This window comes from Oncorhynchus nerka, linkage group LG20 (assembly GCF_034236695.1).
Source record: "Oncorhynchus nerka isolate Pitt River linkage group LG20, Oner_Uvic_2.0, whole genome shotgun sequence".
Lineage (NCBI taxonomy): Eukaryota > Metazoa > Chordata > Actinopteri > Salmoniformes > Salmonidae > Oncorhynchus > Oncorhynchus nerka.
In genome coordinates, this window is record NC_088415.1 from 44,572,274 (window position 1) to 44,599,082 (window position 26,809).

Below are 26,809 nucleotides of genomic sequence, written 5' to 3' on the forward strand. Positions count from 1 at the left end.
TTGAAATTTTAATAACAGTTGCAATCAATTATAAGTATAATTACAGAGGTATATGAAGATGAGCAGATGCAGTATACCACTTAATTATGTTCTTGGATCACATTTCCAACTTCATAAGCCCTGAAGCATTCAGACAACATGACTGTACATCAAGAGGACAGGCCAAGACAGACTTAAAAATGCCTGCTCCAGTCTTTGGTAGTGTTGTGGTAGTAAGCCTATATAATTATTGTGCTAAGAAAAAACAGTAAAAGCTTCAAATGCTGTCATCTTAAACCCAAATTGATGGTTTGAGGCTAGCCTCTTTCTTAACAGCCGCAATTAGAAAAGGTAAATGACACACACAAATCCCTGAGCTGCGAGTCTCAAAAAGAGAACACATAGGACATTGTCTTTTCATTGACATGGATGTTTTCTAACTAATTACTTTTTGTTATTGCAAACAACTCAGTTTGACCCAGATCACATCCTCACAGAAAACACCAATGTTGCAGATGAGAGCTGACAGGGTTAAGGTCCCTGGAGTATGTTGCTAGATCACCAGAGAGAGTTGTAGAGCAATGCCAAGTTCTACACTAAACAAAAATATAAATGCAACTATTTTAAAGATTTTACTGATTTATATAAATAAATTAGGCCCTAAATTAGGCCCTCACAGATACCTTTTAAAAAAAATAAAAAGTGGGGTCGGGGATCAGAAAACCAGTCAGTATCTGGTGTGGCCACCATTTGCCTCATGTAGCTCGACATCTCCTTCACATAGAGTTGATCAGGCTGTTGATTGTGGCCTGTGGAAGGTTGTCCCACTCCTCTTTAATGGCTGTGCGAAGTTGCTGGATATTGGCGGGAACTGGAATACACTGACGTACACGTCGATCCAGAGCATCCCGAACAGGCTCAATTGGGTGACATGTCTGGTGAGTATGCTGGTCATGGAATCAACTTCCAGAAATTGTGTACAGATCCTTGCGATGTGGGGCCGTGTATTTATCATGCCGACACATGTGGTGATGGTGGAGGATGAATGGCATGACAATGGGCCACAGGATCTCGTCACGGTATCTCTATGCATTCAAATTGCCATCGATAAAATGCAATTGTGTTCGTTGTCCATAGCTTATGCCTGCCCATACCATAACCCCACCGCCACCATGGGGCACTCTGTTCACAATGTTGACATCAGAAAACTGCTCACCCACACGATGCCGTACTGACCAAGACAGTTGAAACCGGGATTCATCGATGAAGAACATACTTCTCCAGCGTGCCAGTGGCCATCAAAGGTAAGCATTTGCCCACTGAAGTCAGTTAACGACATCGAACTGCAGTCAGGTCAAGACCCTGGTGAGGACAACAGTTGGGGCAGAAATTCTTCGGTTGTGCAAACCCACAGTTTCATTAGCTGTCCGGGTGGCTGGCCTCAGACAATCCTGGGCTGCCATGGTTACACGTGGTCCGCGGTTGTGCGGGCGGTTGGACGTACTGCCAAATTGTGGCTTATGGTAGGTGGCTTACGGTAGAGAAATGAATATTCAACAAAACTGCACATTTTAGAGTGGCCTTTTATTGTCCCCCAGCACAACATGGACATGTGTAAGTATCATGTCGTTTAATCAGCTTCTTGATATCCCACACCTGTCAGGTGGATGGATTATCTTGGCAAAGGAGAAATGCTCACCCACAGGGATGTGCACAATTTAAGAGAAATAACCTTTTTGTGGATACAGAACATTTCAGGGATCTTTTATTTCAGCTCATGAAACATGGGACCAACACTTGACACGTTGCATTTATAGTTTTGTTCAGTATACATGGAAAAGCAAGCAGCAAAGCTGAGACTGAACATTGACAGAGAGAGGGGAGAGAGGCTCAAAGTATTAGACTGAGCTTGAGGATCTGTTTGTTTTGTTGGTCTCACTTTCCCCACAGAAAGACTGTGTGGTCTACTCTAATACTGTAGGTTCTAAGGAAAAAATTTTTTTTCTAGACCTAGCTACCGAATTAGGGAAATACAATCTCCTTAGTTTATTTACCCCACTACCACAACTTGACTTCTGCTCAAGAGTCCCCAATAAGTCTTTACAATAAAGGTTAGACTGATGAATGAAGGTGCTGTGACTGAGTAGATCCCTGGACAGAGGCATACATAGACAAGACTCTCAGGAATCAAATGACAGGCAATGCATACAGAACACAATGCAAATGTATGCGCACAGAAATAGAATATGTGTTTGTGTTACCGGGATTTGATTGAATAGGCTGTAGGCCTACAGAGTCGCTTGCAGTGGTCAAAACAACTCTGCATGTTTTACTCTCTGCTGACTATAGAACTGGAACAAACAGCACGGTCTTCTTGGCCAAGATCCTCTACTAAATTACAAAGTTCAACAGACAGAAATTCCAATACTTGCCATTTGATAGAACACTAAGCAGTCAGTCTCAGAGACCACTAAGTAGGGAGGCTTGGCAGAAGGCATCTTCCATTGGTCTGAGACGTAGCTAGGTTTCAACCAGAGATTGAAGTCATTTAAAGCAACTCCTCAGGTTCAATACAACCATCCGGATAAATCTGTCTGCAAAGAAAAGGACTCCGCATCTGCTTATTCACCACAGTCTGAGTGAAACTAACCTTTAACACAATTTGAAGAAAAGGCTAAATATAATGCAGAATGTTACTTCTATGGAATAGTTTTGTCAAAGGCCTACTAGCAATATTAGAAACTTTAGTTGAATTATCAATTTAATGACATCTGGTAAACATTAAACAAGCATCTTGAATTTTGGGATCAAGATACTGTGAGCTTCTTGGAATTAAGATTTAATTATTCGATTTGAGGGTATTTACTGTCAATGTAAGTACAAGCATCTCGTGCCATCCGCTCTACTCTGCTCCTACCATAATGGCTCTGGTTTGGTCTCTGAATGTGTTCTCTGAATTACACGCCATTACTGCACATTCATGTGCACTACATAGATAGATATCAGCATTATCTTCCCTGGTCTGTCTAACTATGTGGACATTTCAGAACAACCATGTCATTCATTATTTTGAGATCAAAAGGGAATGTTTTGTGAAGCCAATGACTTGCCTTTGACTGAGACCTAAGGTCAACATCGTTCAAAGCATGCAAAGATTAAAAATAAAAAGGTTGACTTCAAATAACCAAAATATTTATTTTGCATTCCTTGTTGCTGAGTTTTCCCTTCTACTGTCTAAACAAACTGGCACGCTAATACTCTAAAAAAGGGCAGTTATTGGTGACCCAAATGTCCTAGAGACTGTAACCAGTTTGGGACATACACGCTATGCAAAATGACACAGCAAGTAGCCTTTTAGTTTTTGAACTTTTTGTAGGCTTTTTAAAAGGGTCTTCAGTGCCAAAACTTAATGAAAGGCATCTGGCAGAAGTAAATTCATAAACAAACAAGAACAATAATTGTTATGAAAGTTATGAGATCATCGTCAAGCCCATTCAAAAAGACAAGGGACATGAACACGGAAGTATGATTTAGGAACGAGTCACTTGCACAGCGTATTGGGCAGAGCATCAAGACTGGGAGGCCAGCCCTGTGGTCTAATCTTTAAAGTCAAGGCTGAGTTGAACTTGAATGAATTACTCTTCTTTCGCATTTTCCTTCAAATCAAGGGACAAGGGGCAAGGGACAAGAAACTCTTATACTGAAACAACCCTCCAAAACAACTTAGGAGAAGCAAAAGGTAGAAAGTTACATTTGAATATTAGCATTTTATTCTGATATCGAGCCACAGGTCACATAATTGAGGAGGATCTAACAAAACCGTCAATGTGTTTCAGGAAGTTAGATATTGGAAGTAAAAAAAAGATGGCGTAAAGAAACATGACCCTAGTCCTTAACCTTTGTTTACTGTGCATATTTCCTCTTCCTCAATCTCATTGTCTGAGGTAAAGGGGATTAAAAGCGATCCGCTATCTAGGATCTACCCAGACTCTCTCCAAATCCCCTTCACTGCTAATAAAGATGAGAAACAGAGAAATTGTGAGAAGCCAAGCTGACTTTGCAATACACCCCTCTGTTCAAGTACAGTAATCCCATATGCATTAACTCGATTGGCAGAGGGATAAGATGCTTGGAGGTTTGTTTAATCAAATCAACTGGTTTTAGTCATTACTTGTGCAATAATGCATCATTTAATATCTGAACATTTGATAGCATGCTGCATAAACACCATTTGTCAGTCATGCTAGGTTCCAGTTGGGACCACAAGGTTCTACTGGCATGTCGTTTAGCAAGGGAATGCTAACAACTGTGATTGAAATAACTTGCATAGCTGAGCTGGGCTCACAGGCAAGTGTTCAGAGGGAGTGAGGGAGGTTGCCATGTTACGGCACAATAACCACACCCTCCATATCTGGGGCTTCCCATGGGACTGCAAAGAGCTATGAAAAAGGGGGAATTTTCAGCAGACTGACACTTAAAATTAAATTACGTTTATTTTTTTATACATTTCAAGTGTTAAGGTGGATCGTAGGGACATTATCAATTGACATTCACTATAGAACTTGGACAGCCTTTAAGGCCTTGATGGAAAACAGCATACAATGTGATGACACCAAAATAGAGTGGAAAAACAGCCCATGGGAATATGTTTTTGCAAAACAATGTTCTGTTAACCTATCTGACAGCTGTTGGTGTTTGCTGTGACCGTCCTTGTTTCCTCAGGCTCTAAAAATCACCTGTTTCCAAAGGCCAGGGAAATAACTTTAAAAAAGGCAGTAACTTGGTATCCAGACAGTGCTCATCTTCAACCCAGTCCACCAGACCCTATTGAGGGTAATGACCATCAGCACTGTCCCTAGCTTAGTCAGGAAATGGAAAAGCTTATCATTGGTAAGCACAACACAGAAGCTGCTTACCACTAATGAAAAGGGGTATTTATTAGGAAGCCAAATCAAATGGGCACAGCCTCAGAACAGGATCAGCAGCCGGCGTGTGTTCCAACTTCCACAGTGACTTGCAAGAAAGAGAGGGGAGACATGAAAGCAGATAAGGACATAAAGAGAGAGACAGTTTTACCTAAAAGAAAAATAAGGGAAACTATGCAGGGCTTTCACACGTGTTAGCATTAGCTAATGAATATTCTATCCTGGGTGGGCTTAGTGATGTAATGCAGAGCAGTCAGGGAGTCGGCAGCTTCTGAGATCTGCATACGGCAACTGTACAGTGTATCAAGCTACAGGTCTGGCTGAAAGATGTAATTACCAAAACAGCAGGATGTACAGAATGTTCGTCATAGTAGTTACCTATGATAGTCACATTGCTATGATAGTCACATAACTTTTGCCAGTTAAAATACTTTATATACTTTCACCATGTAAATCCTTTGTAATATTCCTTCATTTTCTCACAGTGATGTTCTGCGCAGTATGTTCAGAGTGGTGCCCCATGGTTGGTGCCCCCTTGTCAACCTCCCACACCCCGGCAGATCATAAAACCACACCCCGCAGCACAAGGACGCATCATAAGGGCAGCGCAGCTGCTGCTAGAGTGACTGATGGGGTGGACGCCCCAAATACCTCCTAACAATCCTTGACCTCTCAGATCTTCCAACCATCCCCCCCACCCCCAAGATGGCCATCTTCTCCCCAAACACTCAAAAATATATATTTTTTAAAGGAGATTACTATAAGATGTCCTTCTGTCTAGATATGCTTGGAGTTATTTGACCCACTCTCTCCCTATTGTCAAGTCTCTGTCATCTAGGCTAGTGTTTGCTCCACTGTGAGAATGATTACTTTAAGTACATCTACTGTTGCTTCAGAGGAAGACAAGTGTCAATCCCCTTTGCCATGCTGAACTGAGACTGTGTCTTGAGATCTCCACCAATCCAATAGTCAATAGTCTATGTCTCTGGGGCCTAGAATACAAGTCTACACGACCAGTCGGAGTAGGATGAGGAGAAATGGCTAGACCAGCTGGCCAGAGCTAAAAAAATCCCTAAGTTCCATTAATGCTCATGTTACATGTGAGGAGTTACTTTTTATTATCTCAGAACATACTGGTTTGCAACTGTCACTCTGGGAAACCCCCTACTCATACAGTGAGCATCCTGTTTCAAAAGTGCCAACAAATCACCCCATCGGTCAGCTTGTTCTCATGTTGAGAAAAGCAAAAGGGTTAGCCTACATCATTAAAGGGATACTACCCAGAGTCAGATTAACTTGTGTTTACCATTTGTCTCTGTGTTCAGTATGAAGGAAGTTAGAGGTAGTTTCGCAAACGTTCCACAATAGTTAGCAATTGCGCTAGCACTAGTTAGCAACAGGCTTCATTAGAAAATGCATCGGCGACGTTGTACCCACGGTGAGGGTTCGCTTCTTCCCCAATCAAATGCCCTGGATTAACACAGAGGTTGGCGCTAAACTAAAGAGCAGGGCTACTGAACACAGAGCTATCACAGACAACCCTGATGCTATGGCCGAAGACAGGAATAAGCACAAGAAGGCCTGCTATGACCTCCGCAGAGTCATCAAACGAGCAAAAGGAAAATATAGGAATATGGGGGCATCATATTACACAGGCTCCGACGCCCACCACATGTGGCAGGGTTCTACAGTCTATTGCGGATTACAATGGAAGACCCAACCATGATCTGCCCAACGATGCCTCTCTACAAGACAAACTCAATGCATTTTATGCACGCGTTGACAACATCGAGCCACCCTAGATCCACTCCAATTTGCATACCGCCCCAACAGATCAATCGATGACGGAATCTTAATTGCTCTCCACACTGCCCTCACCCACCTAAATAAGAGGAATACCTGTGAGAATGCTGTTCTTTGACTACATCTCAGCGTTAAACACCATTATCCCCTCGAAGCTCGTCAACAAGCTTAGGACTCTGGGTCTGAACACCTCCCTCTGCAACTACATTCTGGACTTTCTAACGTGCTGACCCCAGGTGGTGAGGGTAGGCAACAACACCTCCACCACGCTGACCCTTATCACAGGGGCCCCACAGGGGGTGTGTGCTTAGTCCCCTCCTGTACTTCTTGTTCACTTATGTGGCCACGCATGACTAATCCCATTATCAAGTTCGCTGACAACACGAGTGGTAGGCCTGATCACCGGCGACGATGAGTCACCCTACAAGGAGGAGGTCAGTGTCCTGACAGTGTGGTGCCGGAGCAACAAACTCTCCCTCAACGTCAGCAAGACCAAGGAGCTGATTGTGGACTACAGGAAACGTGGGGGGGGGGGGGCATGCCTCCATACACATTGACAGGTCGGCTGTGGAGCAGGTAGACAGCTTCAAGTTCCTCTGTGTCCAAATCACTGAAGACTTAAAATGGTTAAAACGCACATTCATGAAGAAGGCGCGAAAGTGCCTCTTCCCCCTCAGGAGGCTGAAAAAGTTAGTCATAGACCCTGAAATCCTGAAAAGGTACTACAGCTGTACCATTGAGAGCATATTGACCGGCTGCATCACTGCTTGGTATGGCAATAGCACCACCCTGGATCGCATGTCACTACAGAGGGTTGTGCAGACAGCTCAGTATTTTACTGGGGCCGAGCTCACTGCCATCCAGGACCTCTATATCAGGCGGTGTGAAAACAAGGCCCGGAAAATCGTCAAAGACGCACGGCAAGAGGTACCGGTGCATCAAGTCTGACACCAATAGGCTCTTGAACAGCTTCGATCCCCAAGCAATACGACTGTTAAATAGCTAACAAAATAGCTACACGGACCGAGTTTGACCTTTTATTTCAGTATTTGCACTGTCTCTATGCACACTCACAGAGCCCTACACACTCACACTGTCACACCAAAATGCACACAAATGCTCACTCCATCATTTGCTCACTCACAGATAATATGCACATACATTTTTACTGACTCTACACACCTACACATGCAAGCTGCTGCTACTCTGTTTATCTTATATCCTGTTGCCTAGTCACCTTACTCCTTCCTATACATATCTACCTCCATCACTCCAGTATCCCTGCACATGTAAATATGGTATTGGAACTGACTTGAACTATTTCCTGTATATGGTATGCTTACTTACTCGTGTTTTTTTGTTTTCTAGCAATACATCGTTATTGATTATTGCATTGTTGGGCTTTGTGTCTCCAAGAAAGACCTTTCACTGTACTTGTGCATGTGACATTGAAACTTAAAACTTGAACTTTCGTGGTATCCACGAGTTCATTGGAGGCTGTGGAACTAGATAAAAGGGCTCACTGACAAAATCCCAAAGTATCCCTTTAACATTTCACTTATCAATCAAGTATATATATCCTGTAGATGACAGCCTCCCTTCTATTGCTTGTAAAAAATGTAGTCACAAAGCAAGATTGAACGGCAGCTGCTGATGAAGTTTCTTTATTTTGTCCATCCGAGAGGTCCTAGTGCCTTCAACGTTTGATCTTTTCAAATCAAAATTGCATTAGTCTCGTACACATATTTTGCAGATGTTATCACAGGTGCAGCGAAATGCTTATGTTTCTAGCTCCCACAGTGCAGTAATACCTAACAGTATAAAACAACACACAAATCCCAAAAATATCAGAACGAGCAATGTCAGAGTCTAGAATATAAATATAAAATGGTATGAATGGACAGTATATGAATAGAAAGGTGTGTACAGCAATAGTTATATAGGATGAGCCTTGACTAGAATACAGTATATACATATGAAGTGGGTAGAACAATATGTAAACATTATTAAAGTGACTACGCACATAGGGCAGCAGTCTCTAAGGTGCAGAGTAGAGTACCGGTTACTAATAGTGACTAAGGTTCAGGGCAGGGTACCGGAAGGAGGCCGGCATGTTCATTCCTGTTACCTGAAAACTTGAAATAGGCCTCTGGGCCAAATAGTCAGACAGTTTTAAGACATGAGCGAAAGCACACAGCAATCCAAATCTGAGAGTTATCCCCGGTGGTGTCTTTGCCAGCCAAGGAAAGTGAGCCCACAAGTCTCAACCAATCAGATGGCAGGGTTTTTAGCGGAAGCAAAGATGGTGTTGGTGGTAGCCACCCACAAAAATGTAAAAGCCTTTTTACCAGACATTGTGTTGAAGACATACTACTGGGAATGAGACTGTATTCCCCCTTGGCAACAAATCACATCCCCCACTCTATTGCAAAGTGATCTGAGGGTAATGTGATATTGTGCTCATGGAAAAAGCACTTGGACTAGCAGATGGCCTGCTATTCAAGAATGTCCGTCTGGGTTTTGAACAGCAAAACAAGTGAAAGAGTAAGAGTAAGAGTTCGAAGGTCATGCCCATGGCCATTTTACTACAAAGTCTTCCTGTAATGATGTTACTGGGCTAGGGTAATATGCTGGATAATCAAAACCCTAATCCAACGTAATCAAATTACATCTGATCAGCCAATACACCTAGAAAAAGGTTGTCCTTTGGTATACAAAAATATATACAAATCTGGTTTTGTTTATTGCACTTCTGGATTACCTACACAGGGTAAGAAAGTGAAAACCGACTGGGGTGGGAAAGAATGAAAGCACCATCTCAATAGGGTTTATTAGGTGAAAAACAGGATTTTGGGGGATTTTAAACAAAGCCTCTTCTAGCCTGATCACAGCTGAAAATGTGATCCTTTATAAAACGTTGGCCACTGTATGAATAAAGTTTGAATATTACACAATAATTTCCTGCAGTAGAAAGAAAAAGAAAGGGAGTGGCTATGTAAAAAAAAAAAAACACTTCCACTGTTAGGCTATAATTGTAGCCCCTGTTAAAAGATAAGACCAAACCTTTTCAGAATCACACCTAGGCAAACATACAGATATGTACAAATTCAACTGATTTTGCCAATGGCAAGTTGTAAGCTAATTTCAAAGGGGGAACAACAGCTTTAGACAGTTAGGAAGAGGATGTGTCTGTCTGTATCCAAAAGATTATGACAGCAGCTGAAAATGGCATTTGAAAAATCACACAACACATCCAGTTGCAGTATTCAAGTGACAGTGGAGCCCAACTGTGTCAGCTGGATCATCCTCTCATCAATCCCTACATATGGGAGGAGAATGGCATGCTGGCAGCTTTCCTTGCATAATGTCAAAAAGTGATGGTGGTACATCAATAGTTTGTCTGATAATTGCCAAATGATAGTCAGACAATACACAAACAAAACATTTGTTTTGATGGTCTATGCCTAGACAGTTTGAACAACGACCCCAAGTGGAATAATCACACTAGACAACTGTATCCACTGAGCAATTCGATACAATTCGCTCATACGCAAAACTAGTTTTTATTTCAGGGATACCTTCATTCGGTGCAGGGGTTAGTGTTAAAAACGTTTTAACAAAAGGCTCATGGACAAATGGATGTATTGAGTGATATTACATTCGACTTGGACTTGTTTTTTGACAGCATAGGAACTTTTAAAGTATTGCAACAACGTAATATATTATTGCACCTTCCCATCTTATAAATCTATGGAATGAGGTTACATTTGAAACTCTAGCCCGTAATGTGTTTCATTCAACGTAGTCCGAATTGTCGCATTTATTTCTCCTTTAGGCACTAAAAACAACTTTAAGTAAATTTTAGTTTTAAAGGGACTCAAATCAAACTGTATTCTTACCTTAAAAAGTACGATGTCACGGAGTCTCGATGTGAGCTCCCCGGCGTTATAAGCGAGAGAAAAGTGTCTGTTCTCCAGCTAATCCAAATGCAAATTGTTTGACAAATTATTCTAAAAACGTGCGTTTACTTTACTGCCCCTTCCTATTCTTTACCGAGCAGCACTGTGTCAGTTGTCGTATGGTACATTCGTTGTCTTTGAGGATCCCCACAGCTGACAAGCCGCTTGGTTTGCGCACGGGTAGTTCAGAGGAACAGTTACTACAACGAACATGCCCAAGCTGAGTGGCAGACTTCTTTCTAGGCATATCTGGGAGTGGGCAACTTATTTTGTAGAAGCGCAATTGCTTCGTCCCGCAGTGAGCCATTGTTTACAGACAAGCAAGAAGCGCAATAAATGAATGACATCGTCGAACTTTCACAAAAACAAGTTAAATACTTGAAATAATGGATAATTTTATCCTCATTTTAATTATATTCGTTACATAATGTCTTAGCAAATTCCCATACGTAGGCCTATCCCCTGCTCCAAAACATAAGTGTTACCACCGCAAACATAATTCGTTATAAACAACAAAGAACGGTATAAATTCACAGTTCCAGGTGGTAATACAGGAGGAAATTCAATGATAGCATCACCTCAAAATCTGTTTTTAGACCTATGTGATTTGAGCCTCCTCTGGTGGTTGCCAGTGGGACTGAAGGCACAGTTACACAAAAAATAACCTAACGTACCTGGCGAGGAAAAAAATTAAATAACAGATTTGATTACCGCTCATAATTGTATAGCATGTCTTTCATTCTTTACTTGTGTAGGAACCATTTTTGCCTCCTACTTATGTGTTTTTTTGTGTTGCGATGTCATTGTATATTACACTTAATTTGTTGCCTAAAGACTCAAACTGATTTCTTCCGCTGCTTTATGTTTTGATACATGCTTCAGTGTGACTGCCATCATCTATGTCAAATGTTGTATAACACCACTCATGTCAAAATGATTGGATCATTTCTAACCAATCAGAGTATCAAAGCCAATGACGCATTTTCAAAACACTGCTTTAACCATGTGTGTTCTTGCTCTGGCTCAACCCATCAACTTCTGGGACCAATCAGAATGGTTAGAATGTGTTCGTGGTCTAGATATCATCTCTGGAGGTAATGTGGGTTTCTTTGCGGAGAAGAAACTGAGGGATTTAGATTAATCTGGACACACTTCGACCCTTCATTGCCCATCCAACTAGCTTGTGATGCTAGTCCCTATGATGTGGGAGCAGTCATGTCCTATATCATGCCTTCCGGTGAAGAGAAGCCAATTGCTTTCGCATCAAGGACATTGTAGAAAGCAGAAAGTAACAACGCAATAGAAGGGAAGACCTAGGAATAGTTTTTGGAGGGCGTAAATTTCACCAGTATTTGTACAGGAGGAAGTTCACCCTTCTTACTAATCATCCTACAGATCATTGTCCACTGACTAGCATCTTTGTACCGCATACTGCAAGCAAGCAAAGGTGGGCTTTGTTGTTGTCAGCATACACCTACGACATCAAGTGCCACAAGTCAGAACTGTAATGCTAAGCAGATGGACTTTCCAGGTTACCACCACCTGTGGTCAAGACGTAGTCATGCCAAGTTGACATCTTCATCACAAGTGCGGAGAAACAACAGAAACGAACTGGTGTTATCTGAAGTGATGGACATCATCATCCAAGGTAAAGCCGCAGGAAATGCTCCGGAACTGAAACCTTACCTTTCCAGTTGTCTGCTGTGGGGGAGGAAAGTTATCATTCCGCCTTTGCTGAGGAAACCAGCGAAGGCAGAATGAAATGCGAATCAAATGGTTTGCATGAAGGGAATCACACAAAGCTACTTTTGGCCTGGATTGGATGGAGACATTGAGGAGAAAGCAAAAACATGTTCCCCATGCTAAAAGGTTCACAACGTACCTCAACTTGCAGCTCTTCATCCATGGGATTGGATGGAGGAGGCAAGGAAATGCATGCATGTCAACTTCACAGGTTCAGTCGAAGTTTGTTTCTCGTGGTCGTGGATGCTCATAGAAAGTGGCCAGTGGTTGCCATCCTGAGATCTACTGCTGAGAAGACCATTGAGAAGCTTGTGGAAGTGTTTAGTCGGTTTGGATCGCTACTCCAACTCGTTAACAACAACGGACCACAGTAATGTCCAAAGAAATGGCCTCGTTCCTACAGGTGAATGCCGTACAGCACATCAGGTCTGCACCGTATCATCCATCAACCAACGGGCTGGTGGAGAGGTTTGTGCAGACCATGAAACATGACTTGAAAGCGTCTCAGGGTCAAGGGAAATGGCACCAATGCTTGAACAGCTTCCTGCTATCCTACAGGAACATGCCACGTACAACCACCAAGGCTTTTTCTGTATCACTACTCATGAAGAGAGAGCTACGCACAAGTGTCAACCTACTCAAACCTTTGAACGCAAAGGAGACAGGGTGACAACATGAACTGAGCGCCCGAGTGGTGCAGCGGTCTAAGGCACTGCATCTCAGTGCTAGACGCATCACTACAGACCCTGGTTCAATCCTGGGCTGTTGTCACATTTGGCCATGATTGGTGGTCCCATAAGGCGGTGCACAATTGGCCCAGCATTGTTAGGGTTTGGATGGGGTAGGCTGTCATTGTTAATACGAATTTGTTCTTAACTGACATGCCTAGTTTAAAAAATTAATTAATTAAAGGACAGAGCTTTCAAACCTGAAGAAACTATCTAGGTACTACCTCAACAGACCAAAGTGGGTTCCTGCTACAGTCATTGCTCAGACTGGTCCTGTGTCCCACACTGTCCAGACTTCAGAGGACTTCATCTGGAAAAGACACACAGATAAGTTACTGTTGAGTACTGTGAGTGGACCAGAACTGTTACCGGGTGACATCCTGTCCCAGCAGTCATCACCTCGGGGCTCACAGTCACCTTTTCAGGACTGTTGTTCATAATGGGGGCAATTTAAGAAGGAATGGAGGAGATTTTGTATATTGGGGTTATGCCGCAGAGCATCATGGGAGTTGTGGTATGTTGAGATGATCACGTTCGAGATAAAAGGATGAACTGAATTCTTGTATCATTATTATTGAATTGTTATAAAGACGTGATGTTATAAAGACGTTATGAAACCCACGAGACATAAGTAAGTAACATAAGTATGTTGCCTGACTATAACATTTTATCCTGATACATTAATAAATATGTACTGTGTTAATTATGGCATGTTTAACTGCCTGAAATATCCACTGTAGTTTGCATAGATCACAGGCGAACTGATGAAGAATTGGTAGCTAGCTAGCTACCCATCAAGGCTGATAATTATGAAATTACAAGCTAGCTATTGATTTATGTAGTTATCTGGTTTTGTCTGTATTGGTCAAAGGTAATGCAGTAGCAATGAGTGTGCAGTGCTTCAAAAGTAATTTTTGATGAGTTCTCCACACTCTCGTCTTCACAAGACTGTGCCAAATAGAACGTCCTTGGAGTGAGGAGCACGAACACCCAGTGACACATGTCATTACATGCAGCATCCAATCTACAGGCATGTCGGGGGGGTGGCATTGTCTCACATCAGAAAGAGCGACTGCCGTCTGCGCTGGCTCCTGGCAAGTGCATGTAGCATTAGATTGAAGCCATCTGACATGAGACAATGGGGGAGGGTTCTAGAAATGTAACGTCCAGTAAAATGTAGGCGTGGCTTACAGCGCCTACATTTTATTGGCTGTTATTTGTATTTTTTTAATGTTATTATTTCACCTTTATTTAAACAGTTAGAGCAGTTGAGAACAAGTTCTCATTTACAACTGCGACCCGGCCAAGATAAAGCAAAGCAGTGAGACACAAACAACAACACAGAGTTACACATGGAATAAACAAACATACAGTCAATAACACAATAGAAAAAAATCTGTATACAGTATGTGAAAATGAGGTAAGATTAGGGAGGTAAGGCAATAAACAGGCCGTAGTGGCGAAGTAGTTACAATTTAGCAATTAAACACTGGAGTGATAGATGTGCAGAAGATGAATGTGCAAGTACAGATACTGGGGTGCAAAGGAGCAAAAAAATATATATAATAATAACAATATGGGGTTGAGGTAGTTGGATAGGCTATTTACAGATGGGCTATGTACAGGTGCAGTGATCTGTGAGCTGCTCTGACAGCTGATGCTTAAAGTTAGTGAGGGAGATATGAGTCTCTAGCTTCAGTGATTTTTGCAATTCGTTCCCAGTGAAATATACCTGCTGGAGCACGTGCTATGGGTGGGTGCTGCTATGGTGACCAGTGAGCTGAGATAAGGCGGGGCTTTAACTAGCAAAGACTTATAGATGACCTGGAGCCAGTGGGTTTGGTGACGAATATGAAGGGAGGGCCAGCCAACGAGAGCATACAGGTCGCAGTGGTGGGTAGTATATGGGGCTTTGGTGACAAAACGGATGGCACTGTGATAGACTGCATACAATTTGCTGAGTAGAGTGTTGGAGGCTATTTTATAAATGACATCGCCAAAGTCAAGGATCTGCAGGATAGTCAGTTTTACGAGGGTATGTTTGGCAGCATGAGTGAATGCTGCTTTGTTGCGAAACAGGAAGCTGATTTTAGATTTCATTTTGGATTGGAGATGCTTAATGTGAGTCTGGAAGGAGAGTTTACAGTCTAACCAGACACCTAGGTATTTTTTGTTGTCCACATATTCTAAGTCAGAACCATCCAGAGTGGTGATGCTGGACGGGCGGGCAGGTGCGGGTAGCGATCCGTTGAAGAGCATGCATTTAATTTTTGTCTGAGAAGTAATTAGTGAACCAAGCAAGGCAGTCATTGAGAAACCAAGACTGTTGAGTCTACCGATAAGAACGTGGTGATTGACAGAGTCGAAAGCCTTGGCCAGGTCGATGAATACGGCTGCACAGTATTGTCTTTTATCGATGGCGGTTATGATATCGTTTAGGACCTTGAGCGTGGCTGAGGTGCACCCATGACCAGCTCTGAAGCCAGATTGCATAGCGGAGAAGGAACGGTGGGATTCAAAATGGTCGGTGATCTGTTTGTTAACTTGGCTTTCGAAGACCTTGGAAAGGCAGGGTAGGATAGATATAGGTCTGTAACAGTTTGGGTCTAGAGTGTCTCCACTTTGAAGAGGGGGATGACCGTGGCAGCTTTCCAATATTTGGGGATCTCAGACGATACGAAAGAGAGGTTGAACAGGCTAGTAATAGGGGTTGCAACAATTGCGGCTGATCATTTTAGAAAGAGAGGGTCCAGATGGTCTAGCCCAGGTGATTTGTAGGGGTCCAGATTTTGCAACTCTTTCAGAACATCAGCTCTCTGGATTTGGGTGAAGGGGTAATAGGGGATGTTTGGCAAGTTGCTGTGGGGGTGCAGGGCTGTTGAACGGGGTTAATCTAGCCGTTTCAGCTAATATAAACTTCTGCAGACTTCCAAAGGAGCAATAATGTGATTTGGAGGTATGGTAATGCAATACTACCTCAGGAAGATAACTGAACTTACAATTACAATGGTTTTCAATGAGGAACATTTGGAATTTAAATAAGAATTTGGTTTGCTTTCTGAATTGCCTGGAATTTAAATGGAATTGACCCCAACCCTGGGGTGCATTCAGTTCGGATCAACATTTCCTACCGTAAGTTTGTACCGAACTACACGTTTTCCCAAAATGGTGCACACTGTTCTTTTGAGGTATATTTACTCCCGTTTGGTGGGTGTGGCCTGATCAATATGGGTGTGACCATTTGAAATCGCATAACTCATGCAGCACACCTCCTTACACAATCACCCTCTGGGCCACATCGTTCGCAAACTGTTTTTTTAGTACAGTACCGTTTCCGTATTAATTAAACGATGAACACCACTCTGTCATATTGAATGCACCTCAGGTATGCCCAGGTATGGAGAGCATGTAGTCAAAGAGAGTAAACGACCCACTCCCAAATGGACCCCTAAGCCCTACACACTAATCTGAGAGGATTTTACAGGTGTAAGCAATATCCCACTGGGCACACAGTGGTAGAATCAACGTTGTTTCCATGTAATTTCAATTAAATGTACTGCTTCCTACAGTTATGGAATGTTTTCTCAGGAGAATAATTAATTTGCTGAACCTTCCTGATGACCTGGATGGCATTATGTGATCCCTCCTTAACCCATAGGAAGTCCCACCAAGTTGACTAAAATAGCTTTGGGGCGCTGGAGCTGTCTATCTCTGTCTATGGTATACATACAGGTTTAAAATCTCTGTGGTACAGTTATTACAGTGCTCACTGTAACACCTTGGAAAAATAATAATAATAATTGAAATAACTGATTGGATGTATAAAGTGCCTTTCCACCTACAGTCAATGCTCAAAGTTCAATAAAATGTGCCTACGGTGTTTAGATCTGCCTTTACGGAATTAGCCTATTGGTATGTTTTTATCTTAGCTGCTAATAAACAAAACAAAAGACCCAACCAAAGATGGACATTTGAAAAATGGTTGTTTTGCATGTATGAACACATTTTGCAATCTCACATGTCTCACAAAACTACTTTTCAGATAATCACACATTACATTGAAAAAAATTATACTCAATGGAATCCAGCTTTATCTTTATCTATTCAGCTTTTTCCCATTTTACAGTGACCTGGACTCATTCAGGACCTCTTAAGGATTAGCCCCTTTTTTAAATTTTTGCCTAAAATGACATACCCAAATCTAACTGCCTGTAGCTCAGGCCCTGAAGCGCGGATATGCATATTCTTGGTATCATTTGAAAGCAAACACTTGGAAGTTTATGGAAATGTGAAATGAATGTAGTACAACACAATAGATCTGGTAAAAGATAATACAAAGAAAAAACCAACCGTTCATTTGTATTTTGTTGTACCATCATCTTTGAAATCAAGAGAAAGGCCATAATGTATTATTCCAGCCCAGGTGCAATTCAGTGTATGTGCAAAGATTTAGACTGATCCAATGAACCATTGCATTTCTCTTCAAGATTTTGTATCAAGACTGCCCAAATGTGCCTAATTTGTTTATTAATCATTTTTCATGTTCAATATTGTGCACGCTCCTCAAACAATAGCATGTTATTATTTCACTGTAATATCTACTGTAAATTGGACAGTGCAGTTAGATTAGCAAGAATTTAAGCTTTCTGCCAATATCAGAGACGGTATGTCTATGTCCTGGGAAATGTTCTTGTTACTTACAACCTCATGCTAATCGCATTAGCCTACGTTAGCTCAACCGTCCCGTGGAAGGGACACCGATCCCAAAGAAGTTTTTTAATAATGTAGTGGACTCAGAATTTTCTGCACTTTTTTTCATCCCACTTGACTAGAGGAATGTAATGTAGGCCTATTTGACAGTGTCACATCTGCTCCCGCTCCCCCTCTCAGGTGATCGAGGTCACCAGTTCACTCATCACCACCATCGTTACGCACACCTGCGCTTAATTATGGGACTCACCTGCACTCCATCATGTCATTTACCTCCCCTATATATGTCACTTCCTCAGTTTCATTTCCGAGTTAGCATTGATGCATTGATGTTATGTTTCTCCTGTCCAGACGCTGTTCTTGTTATGTTTCATGTTTATTTATTATTAAATGCACGCCCTGTACTTGCTTCTCGTCTCCAAGCATCTGTCTTTACAGAACCGTTACAGACGGAGTGCCCTGCAGTATGCTTGCTTTATGCCCAATACATCTGTCCCTCACTCTGGCTGCTGATCATTCAATCTGAGCATTCAAATGAGAAAATTTGAGCTAGCTTTGAATCAGAAACTTTTTGTATTGAACAATATTTTTGCCAGGAGGGTCTATAGGATGCCCATGTTCCACTAATGGTAAGAACAAGATAGATATCCCTTAGTAAATAATTTAATGGGGTCAGACAAAGGTGGAGGGTCTTATAACGTATCTATGGTTTTTACAGTAGCCTTCAAGTTGTAATACACCGCAGATACTAGTTACAGTTTTTGATTGGTCCATGGTTGGTAGTACAGAAAACTTAGATTAATACTATACTGTACATGTGATCTGTGTGACTGCTTTACTCTGTCGGCAATCTGTGCATGACTTTGACCTCTACAGAGACGTTTAGCAGGAACAAGAAGCATTATTAATACCAGATCTCACAAAGCAACTCAATCCTGTTTTTTACACATCTGATCGAACAGAAGAGTAAGATGAATTTGGCAGCTTTTTGCAGTATTTGGAATGATGCTACAGAAAGAGCAGCAATATTTTAGGCTACTATACTAGTAGGCCTATGTATGAGTTTTATACAGAGCCTTCGACAGGTGAGTGTGTACACAGTGCAGTGGGAATGCCATTTACATCACGTGAGTTGGGGTGGGGTCTCACAGTTGTAGGCTACCTCTGCTTACCTGTCATATCGAAACCTCAAGGCTATGAAAATTCACCAATAGGTACCACACTGGTTTGAACTAGATCGACATATTTTATTGACAAAATGGAATCGCCTGTGAAGACAGGTTTCCATAGACTGGAGATAAAGAAAACAACATGGGATGTTCCAGAGCAATATATCGCGCTGAAAGCAGTTGGCTCGGGCGCTTACGGGACAGTATGGTGAGTGAAGGGGCTTTGTGAAGGGGCAATTATTGGTGGCTTTCCTGGAATAACTTCTCGCCAAACCAGCATGCATTTTATATACTTTAAAATATAGAACATTAACAGAATAAGGGAACAACTTTACTATAATTGTTTATTCATTTCTTATTAGTTACATACGCAAAATTTTACAATAATGGATATTGGATATTGTGTCATATCAGCTTGTTTTTTTCCCCATAACTTTAATAATTTTTTTTCCCATAACAAAAGACTCAGGACACTACTAACAGAGGCACTATTGCCTCAAGGAAATTAGCCAATTGAAGCAGGTCTCGAGATGAGACTAATGTTTCACTCCCAACCTGGAGCGAGCCCCATATTAACACATCTTGAAACCCAGTTTTACCTCTGCAAGATATCGGTACTATAGAATGAACACACAAGCGTCTGAAATGTTATTTGTAGTACTACTTATAACAATTCGTCAAACTGACATGATAGCTACTCAAAGATTCTGTACCCTTTGATCTATACTGACTTGAAGTATCACTATTGGCATTGAGAGTAACCATTCTATATCCCCCTTGCCTACATTCTGTGGCAGAATTCTTCTATCCAACACGACTGTTATTTGACTTTGAACTTGTTTTATTCATCAGTTCTGCTATTGACCAGCAGACTAAGGAGAAGGTGGCCATAAAGAAGCTCTATCGTCCCTTTCAGTCCCTAATCCACGCTCAACGGGCCTACCGTGAACTAAGACTGTTACGCCATATCCAGCATGACAATGTAAGTCCTTATTACCTACTATAATAGTGGACATCTGAGATACACTCCCCTGGACAGAGATTCCAGACACTCAAACATGAAAAGCCATCACAACGCAGTAATTGTCATTCATTCTACTTCACCTCAGGATAATTTGTAGTTTTAAACTAATCTGTATGTTGAATATCAGTCACCCAAAGACGTCCAGTTTTATTCCTTTGCCTCCTTCTTATGTTTATTTATGTTTGGTGGAGAGGAATAGCCCCTCTTATGGGCCAGTGTTTTCACTCACCATATTCACAGAGCACTTGTACTTCCTCAGGCCTACTTGTACTACTGGCGATGAATTAGTATTACTGCAATGTATATGTTTGTATGGTCCCTTTTTGTGGGAATAAACTCTTCATTTACTTTCCTTCTTCCTGTTGTTTTCCTTAAGGTGATCAGCCTCCTCAATGTCTTCACACCTGATTTCTCCCTGGAGAAATTCCAGACGTTGTAAGTGGGGAGCTGTGAACCACATTCCTCTGCCAGTAGTCACAGCTTGTTGAGACAGGCTGCTGAGAGTGTATCGTGAAGTTTGAATTTGACCGTGCATGTGTGTGCACTTGTTTTCCTACATTATTAGGACCCCAATGTCCTAAAATTTAAACCGAATGTTCTCAATTTGTTCAAATGCTATTTTAAATTTAAGGATTAGGTTTTGGGATTAAGGTCAGGTTCAGGGTTTTTCAGGTTAAGTTTATAGGGTTAGGTTAGGGTTAGATTTAGGGTTAGGGGTTAGGGAAAATACGATTTTTAATTGTCAAACATTTTTACACTCCAAAACAAAGCTGTGTGTGTGTGCAAGTTTATTCATGTTTGTTTGTGCTTACTTCGCCTTCGCTCCTTTGTATGTGCTTGTGTATGTGATATAATCTGTTAGCTGAGTTAAAACATATATTTTATGTCTGTGTATGATAGTGTATGATATTACCAGCATTTTTTGTTATGTAATCATTTTATACATTTGTAATGCTTAGTTTGAGGAGGTAGCTTTAGTACATGACGTATTGTATCATTCCCTTTCCCTACTTTATTTCTCTGTCACAGTTACATGGTAACACTGTTTGCATCTGACTTCCCATCTCTCTCCTCCATGTCACAGTTACATGGTAACACTGTTTGCATCTGACTTCCCATCTCTCTCCTCCATGTCACAGTTACATGGTAACACTGTTTGCATCTGACTTCCCATCTCTCTCCTCCATGTCACAGTTACATGGTAACACTGTTTGCATCTGACTTCCCATCTCTCTCCTCCATGTTACAGTTACATGGTAACACTGTTTGCATCTGACTTCCCATCTCTCTCCTCCATGTTACAGTTACATGGTAACACTGTTTGCATCTGACTTCCCATCTCTCTCCTCCATGTCACAGTTACATGGTAACACTGTTTGCATCTGACTTCCCATCTCTCTCATCCATGTCACAGTTACATGGTAACACTGTTTGTATCTGACTTCCCATCTCTCTCCTCCATGTTACAGTTACATGGTAACACTGTTTGCATCTGACTTCCCATCTCTCTCCTCCATGTTACAGTTACATGGTAACACTGTTTGCATCTGACTTCCCATCTCTCTCCTCCATGTCACAGTTACATGGTAACACTGTTTGCATCTGACTTCCCATCTCTCTCCTCCATGTTACAGTTACATGGTAACACTGTTTGTATCTGACTTCCCATCTCTCTCCTCCATGTTACAGTTACATGGTAACACTGTTTGCATCTGACTTCCCATCTCTCTCCTCCATGTTACAGTTACATGGTAACACTGTTTGCATCTGACTTCCCATCTCTCTCCTCCATGTTACAGTTACATGGTAACACTGTTTGCATCTGACTTCCCATCTCTCTCCTCCATGTCACAGTTACATGGTAACACTGTTTGTACCTGACTTCCCATCTCTCTCCTCCATGTTACAGTTACATGGTAACACTGTTTGCATCTGACTTCCCATCTCTCTCCTCCATGTCACAGTTACATGGTAACACTGTTTGCATCTGACTTCCCATCTCTCTCCTCCATGTCACAGTTACATGGTAACACTGTTTGCATCTGACTTCCCATCTCTCTCCTCCATGTTACAGTTACATGGTAACACTGTTTGCATCTGACTTCCCATCTCTCTCCTCCATGTTACAGTTACATGGTAACACTGTTTGCATCTGACTTCCCATCTCTCTCCTCCATGTTACAGTTACATGGTAACACTGTTTGTACCTGACTTCCCATCTCTCTCCTCCATGTCACAGTTACATGGTAACACTGTTTGCATCTGACTTCCCATCTCTCTCCTCCATGTCACAGTTACATGGTAACACTGTTTGCATCTGACTTCCCATCTCTCTCCTCCATGTTACAGTTACATGGTAACACTGTTTGTACCTGACTTCCCATCTCTCTCCTCCATGTCACAGTTACATGGTAACACTGTTTGCATCTGACTTCCCATCTCTCTCCTCCATGTCACAGTTACATGGTAACACTGTTTGCATCTGACTTCCCATCTCTCTCCTCCATGTCACAGTTACATGGTAACACTGTTTGCATCTGACTTCCCATCTCTCTCCTCCATGTCACAGTTACATGGTAACACTGTTTGCATCTGACTTCCCATCTCTCTCCTCCATGTTACAGTTACATGGTAACACTGTTTGTACCTGACTTCCCATCTCTCTCCTCCATGTTACAGTTACATGGTAATGCCCTTTGTGGCTCAGGACCTCGGTCGCATCATGAAGAGCAGGAGACTGACCGATCGCATCATCGTTTACCTCTTCTACCAGCTGCTACGTGGCCTGAAGGTGTTCACCACTACTAACAAATCATTGTATTAGATGGGGTGGCAGGTAGCCTAGCCGTCAGAGAAGGGGTGCCGGCAAATGGATGGTTGCCATTTTGAATCCCCGATCTGTGAGGAAAAGGTTATCCATCTGGAAATGAGTTGGCAACCGAAGGTTTGCTGGTATCAAATCCTAGATGCCTTTGCCTGCCGTTGTGCCCTTGAGCAATGCACTTAAACCACCCCAAAACAACTGCTCCATAGGCGCCCAGTGTGGCAGACCCCTGCTCTGACCTCTCAACCTGTATATGCGTGTATCTTTCAGAAGGGATGGGAAAAAGCGGAAGTCAAATTTTGGTTGGACCTTGATCTTAATCTTAAATCGTAATCTTATATTCACCTGAAGATAATGTTTCTTTACATTTTTCTATCCCTTAGTATATCCATTCTGCAGGGATCATCCATCGGGTTTGTATTAGGTTCTTATGAATATACTTGAAATACATTTCTAAGTACATTTGAGTGGCCAGATCATATAAGATCCTATGTTTGTTTTTTAAAATGTATTCTTCAGGACCTAAAACCTGGTAACCTTGCTGTGAATGAGAACTGTGAATTAAAGGTAATTAAGAATTTGGCAAAATTCTTTAATTATTAATTGTTTAATGATACTGAACATTTTATTGTAAAACCTTCAGACAGTAAGATAAACATAATGTACTTGATTTAGGAAGATAACACACTGGTGTTTAATGACTACACATTATTGTTTGATTGTTGTGGTTACGTATTAGCCTCTCTTTTTATAAGCTTCAATTGACTTTTCTTTCACATTCCCTCGCTTTCTCTTTCTATCTCAGATCCTGGACTTTGGTCTAGCAAGACATGCAGAGAGTGAGATGACAGGCTATGTGGTGACACGCTGGTACAGGTCACCAGAGGTCATCTTCAACTGGATGCACTATAGCCAATCAGGTGACCTATCACCAACACACAATAAATACCTTTTCATTTATTTGGGCTTCACATTCCATGCACTGCACTTCTGGGGTGATCTTAATTTTGTACTATTGGTTCAGCTGTAGCTCATGTGTTATTTATTCTGTGTGTGTCTGTCACACTCTCAGTGGACTTGTGGTCTGCTGGCTGCATCCTGGCTGAGATGATCACAGGCCAGGTTCTTTTCCCAGGCAGTGACAGTATCCTCTCAAGTTTCCTCTTAACACCTGTATAACTCACTAAGTTTACATCAACACAAAAACATATAGTCTGTACCCCATTTCTTTGTATATTACTGATGTATGTATCATGCAGTTATCTCATTAATTAGTTATCATTCTGCAGTTGCACAAGGGACAACACCAATCATGTAGCAGAGTGTTCACTGATCAGTGCTCTAAGTATTTTGCTTGTAGTGGTTTCTACTGTCTGCCTTGTGTGTCCCTACACACTCCTTGACCATCCTGTTCAGGCATTGACCAGCTGAAGAAGATCCTCAACGTTACAGGAACACCACCATCCTCCCTGGTGCAGAAGATGCAGAGCAAAGATGTAGGCCTGCTGTCATCTCAATCTAATGGCAACTGTTCAGCTCGCAACTATTCAACGTAGCTTGGTGTTGAAATCACAAGTATGCTCACTATGGTGGTAACTTGTAAGAAAAAGGAGATAACGTTGAAAAAATACAGTTGACAGTTGAACATTGTTGGTATTATCTTGCAGGCTCGCTCATATGTACAGAGTCTCCCTGTCCAAAAGAAGAAAAACTTCAAGGAGGTCTTTCCCTCCTTCCATGTAAACGGTGAGTTGGTCTATTATCACTGTGCTAATGTTACGTCCTGCATGGTGGTTATGAATATCTCAGTTTTCCTACTTTGTATCGAGAACAGTTGAGGGCTGGCTTGACTCTGTATTCCCTGCACCACTTCCTAATGCCTTCCTTTCACTGTGTAATACTTATCTATCCCCTCTCTCTCTCTCTCTCTCTCTCTCTCTCTCTCTCTCTCTCTCTCTCTCTCTCTCTCTCTCTCTCTCTCTCTGTCCTGTGTGTTCCTCTGTCCAGCGGTGAATCTACTGGAGAACGTGCTGCTGCTGGACCCAGAGACCAGGATGACGGCTAAAGAGGGCCTCTCACACCCCTACCTGGCTGAGTTCCATGACCCAGAATCTGAACCCGACTCCCCGACATACGACGACTCCTTTGAAAGCCTGGAGCTTGACGTGGGAGAGTGGAGTAGTGAGTATATCTTCTCTATGACTGGTTGCACATGTTGATGGAATTTATCCTGAATTTCTCACGGTTCTTGGAGACTTACAGTTAAAGTTCTGCAAAGTTTCCCTTTCAGGATATGAAATTCTAAAATACTATATGGTGTGATTCCTGTGATACAATTCTAAAATGCTTTGATTTTTCCTGTTAAGGTCTGATCCACATGGAGATTATGGCTTTCGACCCCAGTAACCCCAGTGCAACTGCATTGTAGTGGACAGACGCCACAGAGCACTGGCTCCCCCCAGTTTTTCAACCATGGAGTTTAGCATATGAACTGCATGACAAACTAGAATAACATGTTATCACATGTTATAAAAAAGTTTGCGTATCACATTTCACAACATGGTCTATGACTTTATGAAATTTCACACTGTATGTCAGAATTGTTACGGAATCCTCATATTTAAAGGGAAGGTCATACACACTTCAAAAAAGGTGCTATCGAGAACCTAATAGGGTTCTTCGGCTGTCCCCATAGGAGAACCCTTTGAAGAAACCTTTTTGGTATAACCCTTTTTGATAGAGGCCTCTAGTGGCTAAAAGGCTGTATTAGCATGGTCAGCGCCATTGAGTACTTCCACTATTTTAATATAGTCAACTGGGTGGGACTTTCAACATCATTGGCTGATCCCTCTTGGTGACCCTGTTGAAGCCATGTCCAACCGGGTCATCAGGAGGGATCAGCCAATCGTGGAGAAGAAAATTCACATAGACGCTATAATGGCACAGATACAAAAGTGAATCCTCTATCGGTCTCCTATGGTCGAACCCTATTGGGTTCCATGTAGTGCAGGCTTGTGCTCTCGGACGCCTGGAGTTGGAAGACAGAGAACAATGCAAAAGGACTAGTCAGCCCTTCCCCCACTGAGGGGCCAAAATGTTTCTCTCTGTTACAGTATTCAGAGGACTGACTATTGGATGTGATATAATAATACTATAGTATCCATGTCCAGTATCTATCTGAAACTTGTTCACTGAGAATAACTGATATATACACGTGTATATGTATGTATGATCTCTGTGGTTACTTGTATCTGTATAGGGTGAACTCTAAATTACGCTCAGCGGTGCTATCGTCCTCTCAGGAATTCTGTCTCATTTACAGTGGTCCAATCCGCTACACAAGCATTTAGATGTTGTGACATCCTGTGTAGATTGGGCCTTTGTGGTCAGGTTACACTGTAAACCTGGTATCGTTTGATTGGTCAATGGTGGTTGGTCTTGGGTTGAAAGGTTACACCTTCAGATGTTATAAATGGAATTACATGGCTTTGTTCTCTCTCTTATCCTGTTTCCAGCCATGGAGGAAGGTTGTATGATCAATTCTAATTTCCTAGGCTTCTATTCTTCTCTGGCCTAGTAAGCATCTCTTTGTACATGCTTTGTCTCGCAAGTTAACCTTAGGATCTATATGCCTAGAATTATGCTTTGTTAATGTCAGTATTGCCTTGTAACTTAAGCTTTATGCCTTGTCTGTGAACCTGTTTGTTTTTCTACAAAGTTATTAAATAATACTTGCTTTGATATTCGCTTCTCATGACCATTCATTGCTCTTAGTCTGCTAAATGGATAATACTTGACTGCACATGGTTCAACTGTCGTCTCTTGCATATTGCTAATCGTCTTAACGGAGTCGGAGAAACACGTGAGGTATTTATAATATGTAACCGACCAGCTCAAATCGGTCTTATGTAACAGAATTTGAAATGGTGTTTTTTTTTTACATTG

At 41.9% G+C, this 26,809-nt stretch overlaps 2 protein-coding genes across 2 annotated transcripts in view; one reads left to right on the top strand and one right to left on the bottom strand.

Moving 5' to 3' along the window:
• Nucleotides 1–10,893, bottom strand: part of LOC115102639 (plexin-B1-like) — a 56,162-nt gene extending 45,269 nt beyond the window's left edge. The window contains 1 exon segment of the mRNA XM_029622782.2: nucleotides 10,607–10,893. The gene's annotated coding sequence lies outside the window, so the exon portion shown is untranslated.
• An 8,100-nt stretch (nucleotides 10,894–18,993) lies between these two features.
• On the top strand, nucleotides 18,994–26,605 carry LOC115102640 (mitogen-activated protein kinase 14A-like). The gene is made up of 12 exons (XM_029622783.1): nucleotides 18,994–19,224; nucleotides 19,869–19,998; nucleotides 20,417–20,475; nucleotides 22,720–22,831; nucleotides 23,248–23,277; nucleotides 23,384–23,431; nucleotides 23,670–23,784; nucleotides 23,937–24,008; nucleotides 24,281–24,360; nucleotides 24,532–24,610; nucleotides 24,872–25,045; nucleotides 25,231–26,605. The coding sequence occupies exons 1-12, from the start codon at nucleotides 19,106–19,108 to the stop codon at nucleotides 25,290–25,292; spliced, it is 1,080 nt and encodes a 359-aa protein (XP_029478643.1). The 5' UTR covers nucleotides 18,994–19,105; the 3' UTR covers nucleotides 25,293–26,605.
• The last annotated feature ends 204 nt before the right edge of the window (nucleotides 26,606–26,809 follow it).

Excerpts from the sequence above, each read along its gene's own strand:
- LOC115102640 (XM_029622783.1), top strand. The coding sequence starts at position 19,106 with ATGGAATCGCCTGTGAAGACAGGTTTCCATAGACTGGAGATAAAGAAA. Across the intron at positions 22,832-23,247 it reads AGCTGCTACGTGGCCTGAAG|TATATCCATTCTGCAGGGAT; the intron begins GTGTTCACCACT and ends TCTATCCCTTAG. Across the intron at positions 23,785-23,936 it reads GATGCACTATAGCCAATCAG|TGGACTTGTGGTCTGCTGGC; the intron begins GTGACCTATCAC and ends TCACACTCTCAG.